General features: G+C 41.6%; 1 protein-coding gene across 2 annotated transcripts; it reads right to left on the minus strand.

The window, feature by feature from the left end:
- Positions 1-972: 972 nt before the first annotated feature.
- On the minus strand, positions 973-5534 carry LOC136422259 (gastrotropin-like). Of its 2 annotated transcripts, none has more exons than XM_066409913.1 (5): positions 5289-5534; positions 3739-3896; positions 2707-2882; positions 1885-1998; positions 973-1187 (listed from the first exon to the last, which is right to left on the minus strand). In XM_066409913.1, exons 2-5 carry the CDS (start codon positions 3821-3823, stop codon positions 1137-1139), a joined length of 426 nt encoding a protein of 141 aa, XP_066266010.1. In that variant the 5' UTR covers positions 3824-3896; positions 5289-5534; the 3' UTR covers positions 973-1136. The 2 variants fall into 2 exon arrangements, with proteins under 2 accessions (XP_066266010.1, XP_066266019.1); XM_066409922.1 differs by lacking the exon at positions 5289-5534 and adding an exon at positions 4901-5258.
- Positions 5535-6015: the final 481 nt, after the last annotated feature.

A 6015-nucleotide genomic window follows, 5' to 3' on the forward strand; every position in this document is an offset into this window, starting at 1 on the left:
AGAAACCATGACAAAGTAGATAGCCCGACAAAAACGTCTAAAAACACGCCAAAAACCTGCCGGACCCACTCCTCTGCTTGGAGAGTAACATTTTCTGACGAATTACGGGTGGTATTTCAGGTCAGTGGACTACTTTTCTCCTGATATCGTTTCCTTGTGACGTAATGTGTGACCGAAGGCACGTTCCCATTCAAACGGGACACACCTAAAAAGCTGTGTGATATGTTAGATATCGACGAGTTACTGTAAATACAGAAATGTTTGCGATGGTTTTATGTTTGCGGTTTTCGTGGTAAACTCTTCGCCGCGAACTTAAAACCACTGCGGAATTTTTTGCCCTCCTTCCCCTTGTCTACTATTATATCAAACGCGAACTTAAAACCACCGCGAACACTCAATTTTTCCCTACCGCGAAATTAAAACCACGCGAACTTAAATGCATTTACAGTATCAATTAAGGAAGGAGAGGAGTCGACATGGCCTGTAAGTGTGACGTATTGACAGTCTTCTTTCTTAGGCCTTTTTGAAGAAATATTCCTGCCACTGTTACTTAGTAGGTATTTCTGAATTAAAGACACAAAGTAGTGTCTTATTGCCCCTCAAAACCTGACATTGCTGCAGAATGTTAATGAGCTGCAATTGCAATGTAAACAAAACTTGGTCAGGTCCAGTCAGACTGTCACCCACTGTCCTTGCCGACGAAAAAAGCCACAGTTGCTAACACTAAAGAAAGGGGTTTGAAACACTTCAGATTGGTCAGTTCTTTGCAAAGTTGGTAGAAAATGACGGTTCAGTGAGACAGAAATGTCGTCCAGCCCTTGAATGTATGTTTGGAGGGGGGGTTCTGGTGTGGACGCTACGATCCTAGCGGTTCAAGGCTGAAGTGCACGCAATAAGGCGTGTTTGAATTCTTGCTTGTTTGCTATCTATATCAACTAAATCGTATTTGGAATGACTCCACAACAAAGCATATCTTTATCATCTGGTTTATTCAGAACCATGTTATGTGAGTGAAAATGGACGGAAACAATGAAAAATTTCTCCTTCAACTATTCTCCGTCCATACTGATGGTCCTCAGAAGTTGATGCTGGGACAGGATCACTCACATCTAGCCATGGTCCGCACAGACAGATGTCTACATCTTTTTGGCCTCAGTCCAGCCCTCCAGCTCATCAATCTTGTGTGTCTAAAACAACAAGAGACACATGACTAGTAAGCATTTACACTTTACACTGTTCGTCGCACTAATCCCCTAACCATAGTGTCATCCTTGTTAGTTCCATGTCTCCCATACCACACACACATCCTTCAGCAACAAGACGAAGATTGGTGAAGGGAGAGTATGGGAGCCCTGGAACTTACAAGGATGATCCTAAGGGTTAGTAAGGCTACTGCTCTCCCACATTGTCGTGAAATCTTGCGTAAAAGACCGCGAAAATGGACATTGTGTTGTAAGTCTAGCCTTTGTCTGACTACGAGGCAAATCAAAAAGTACTCGTCCCGGCTTAGATATCAGCAACAGTCTGATGGGAGCATCTTTGGGTTATTGGTTTGGTGGGCGGGGGATCGAGGTGGGAGGGCGTGTTATTGTTCTTTATACATTGTAAACATACATACATACACACCACACATGCACTAACACACACGAACACACACACAGACGCACACGGACAGACGCACGAACGCAAACAGACACACACGCACTGACACACATTGACACGTACACGACGAACACACACACACACACACACACACACACACACACACACAACACACACAACACACGCTCACACACACACGCTCACACACACACACACCCATACACGAACACACACACAAGCGCGCAGGCACGCACGCACACACTAAAATGTCCGATATCTTACCATGCGCATAGTGTTTTGGTCCGTCCGTGTTCGGGTTTGTCGGACCTGCAGCCCCTGTCCGTCGTAGTTGGGGTACACGGCTACCAGATCATCTCCTTCCACGGTAAAGGTAACCTGAAACCAGAACCGCACAGTCACTACGTCAGGCGAATTTGTACACCATTCAATTGGCTTTCTGTGCATGAGGTACATCTTAAAAAAACAATTACGGATTGGTGAAAAATGAAATGTTTGTAATTTGATATGAATAATTTGATATGCATGATGTAAGTGCAACAGCAACAGAATTATTATGCACCTGTTGTGTCTGTTGTCTTGTTTCCCTTAAAAATCTATGTTCTTAGTTCAAAACAGATATTTCAACTTATTTCTAATTGAATCTTATCAGCATAAGAGGATTGTCACATATTGCTTGCTCTTGTTAGAAACAAAAAAGCTTCCTTTCGAATGTACAGATCGTTACAACAAACCCTAGATAGATCAACAGACATAACAATCCCTACACTTCATAAGTATACCTTTTGACAAATACATGACAAATAAATACCATCATAAAAGTGCCGAATTAAACTGATAGACATCTCTGTTACTGCCAAATCCATACAGGGAAAGGTGACAAAATAAATTCCCAAGGGAATACACAGATGTTAGAACTACGCACGCGCGGACGAATTCCAGAAATTCCTGTACAATTCTGGGAATTCTTCTTAAACGGACGCAAACTGTACTGTTAGGCTCGCCCCTGAGGCGTCGCCAAAATATGACCCCAACATTGTCCTGCTCATTAATGTGTAGTTTGTCATTCAAGACGGCTCTACCCACCCTCCTCTTGTTGCCAGCGAAGTCCGTTTCCTCGCACTCTTCTCCTAGTTTGAATGTGTTACCCATCTCCAAGCCCATCATCTTAGATTTGAAACTGTACTTGTTGTCTCCAAGATCCTTGACTTCTGCCCAAACTTCGATCTGCATGAGCTTCTCAGGGTCACCAGCGGACATTCCTGAAGACAGGGAACACAGACTTGATTAATTATTACATTTATCTAGTTCTGAAAAGAATTCTTGTTAGAAAACATGATACACGAAAAGATGGGATAACTTGTATTTGCAGAGTTATTTCATCAATTCACCATAAGAGACATCTAGAAATCTCTTACTAGTAAATTATTGGGATGGTACCCCTTTATCCCATTGATTCACTATAAGAAGATATTATAATGATCTAAATCTTAAACCTCTTACTAGTAAATTGATGGGATAGCACCCCTTTATCCCATTAATTCACCATAAGAGACATCTAAAAATCAATTTCTAGTGTTTTGATAGGATAGCACCCCCTTATCCCATTTATTTACGTCTTGAGCTTTTATTGCTTTGCGCAAGTAATCTGAATTTAAGTCCGTTTTGGCGAAAAAGAGGGGAGGAAGAATTACTACCATTGCTCTGAAACTATTTCAAATATTGGACCAATCCATACCCTAGGATTCGTCATGGCTTACTAATTGTTATATTTCCTTCGGTCCCATTTCCAATCCGGGGCCCGGCCGGGCTGTTTTCGAAAACGAAAAATGAAAAATGCATCTCAAGAAATAAATTCAACAATATATGGTAAGGGGTAATTTTTTTAAAACGTTTTGTGTCTTTTGTTGTCTTTTATATCATATATTTGTCGTTCACACAAGCTGCCCGGCCGGGCCCCGGATTGGAAATGGGACCGAAGCACAAGCATGGCTTCTAAGGATATGCTATTCTTGTATAAACAAGAATTATCATATGTTTTGTTTTGGATTCTGTCCAGCACTTCTTTCTTAGATGCGTATAAATTACACCACACCTTGTCATCGGATGATAACTCACCGAGTTTTTGCATGACCTGTGGGTAGTTGTCAGACGTCTTCATCACCTTCCAGGTGCCAGACGATCCCTCAAAGTCAAACGGCATGTTGAAAAGTTGATGGTGTTTCTATTCTTGAGAAGCCTTCAAGAAGATACGTCTTTTTGGTGTGTTACAGAAGCTGAAATGAACAATGTGGTACAATTATGGGTGGTGCACATGATCAGTGCCTTCCCGGTGTGACGCCAAATCTCTGCCCCGCCAGATTTCCACATCGCGGGATAGTGCGCGTGCGTGGAGTTATAGTACTTAGGGTTGGGGATGGGTTTAGGGTTAGGGTTAGGGATGTATACGGGATAGGATTGCTAAGTATGCAAATATCATTTAACGGTAAAATTGGTAAATACACTTTCTACAGTTGCATTGCTAAATGCACTAATGGCATTACAATGTATTCGTTTAAGTTGCTAAGTATACTACTAGATCTCCACTGAATTCGTTAGAATTTTCTGCTGATTATACTTAGGCACCACTGCCAGTGAAGTGTTTTATTTCCACGGAGCTTAGCTGAGATAAGGGCGGGGCCTGATAACTAAGTGGGTGCTCATTTTGAGTCGGACGGAAAATTACAAGATGTTCCCATGTTATGTCAACAGCCCCTGCCATAACAGCTTTTTCGGGGCGGATTGATAAAAGATAGATATCTAACAGAGCTGGACAACTTTGCCACTTAAATAATTTCTTAGTCTTACATTTCAACAGCTTTGGGTTTTTAAGTCGTTTATGTGCCAATGATATAGAAGGCTATAATAACTTGGTATAGCAATTTTTAATTAACTGCTTTGTGACGAGCTGACAGACCAATCCAGCATTTGACGAAGCAGAAAATAGTGGGAGGGGAACGGGACAAAAACTTGTCTTGTTAGTGACACTAACATAGTGCTAACATAACATAGGTAGTGGCAATCTTGATGGAGTAGTTTTCGTAGACCTAAAAGGTCCTAAAAAGGCATTTGGTACCGTTGATCAGAATGCTTGCTACAGAAACTGTCCTGGGTTGGTGACCAGTGGGTCGAGCTTAACTGGTCCATAGACTACTTAGCAGGACGTGAACGTGATCAAACCGTTAGTCTTATCTACCCTACCACAGTTTAAAGCAGCTCTGAGACGCATGAATACACCTACCTGACCTCTGACCTCCACTGACCTATTTGGGTTTGACCTGGAACGGATTAGACTTTGATTTGTGGACTTTGATGCTGAGAAAGATGTAACGGTGAATAGAAAACCAGGAGTATGACTTGCTACATGCGACAAAAATCTATATGCCGACCAGAAATATAGGTAACTTCATTCTTGATCTATGAACGATAACACTGTTCAATATTCTGTAGGTCAGAAATTCGCGACACTTTACAAATGTTTCTCAGCTATTGTGGCTAATTATACCCTTTGCCATTTTTTCGCGGTGCACTTAGGAGAGTTCGGCAACATTAAACTGGATCAATATTACGAGACTCCGGTTTTCAGAGCTATAGAGACTCAGAGATATTTGACTTATCAAAGTTCTTACCTCTTTGTATGTGCTGTCCAAAAAGCAACCACTCCTTCACGTGTATGATCTCAGAAGTAACGGGCTGGAGAATGGAGTCGGTTTAACACGTCACTGTTTAGATTGCGTGGGAATATAAAAACGATTAACACGCATGCGCTGGTGGAGGGATACCTATCTACTTGGTGTATATTCATGGGGATATTATTTTTATCTTTAGTTGACAGACTGTGTTGGCCAGTTAAGAGAAGAGACGAAATTGATTAAGGCTTCTGCAACTTACAAGTTTAACCATCCATCACAACGGTCATTAATGACGTCATGGTCACGTGAGTACAACCAACCAATAGACTCTTACCCTTCCTGCCTGACTACACGTATCATCCTCAATCTATGTCTACTACTGAAATCTGACGTGTTGTCTAGTGGTATGTGCTGTACTGGAATCTCCTGCCATTGTCACGGCTGCGGATGGTTTATTGCGTCCGTGGGCACGTATAATGAGACGCTACCGTCAAAGTAAACAACGAACGTTAAAACCTCGGTATTGAATTGTGAAAGCTTGATAAGTAAAGCTTAAAGGAAACATCCTTTCTTAACAATAGATATTGCTCACCTGCTTTGCTGTTTGTCAGACATTTCCGTGCAATGTACGTTGAATACTGCATTACACAGAGATCAACCTTTTTACAGTTTACAGCGTTTTCTCAAAAAGTAAACCAGAGCAATATTAGTCTGATTTTCACAA

This window comes from Branchiostoma lanceolatum, chromosome 1 (assembly GCF_035083965.1).
Source record: "Branchiostoma lanceolatum isolate klBraLanc5 chromosome 1, klBraLanc5.hap2, whole genome shotgun sequence".
In the NCBI taxonomy this organism is placed as follows: domain Eukaryota; kingdom Metazoa; phylum Chordata; class Leptocardii; order Amphioxiformes; family Branchiostomatidae; genus Branchiostoma; species Branchiostoma lanceolatum.

What these genes read in the sequence shown, in the direction of transcription:
- LOC136422259 (XM_066409913.1), bottom strand. Translation starts at nt 3,823, where the DNA reads ATGCCGTTTGACTTTGAGGGATCGTCTGGCACCTGGAAGGTGATGAAG. An exon ending in ACAGGTCATGCAAAAACTCG is followed by an intron (nt 2,883 to 3,738) that starts GTGAGTTATCAT and finishes CCCTGTCTTCAG; the next exon opens with GAATGTCCGCTGGTGACCCT. An exon ending in ACCAAAACACTATGCGCATG is followed by an intron (nt 1,188 to 1,884) that starts GTAAGATATCGG and finishes TTGTTGTTTTAG; the next exon opens with ACACACAAGATTGATGAGCT.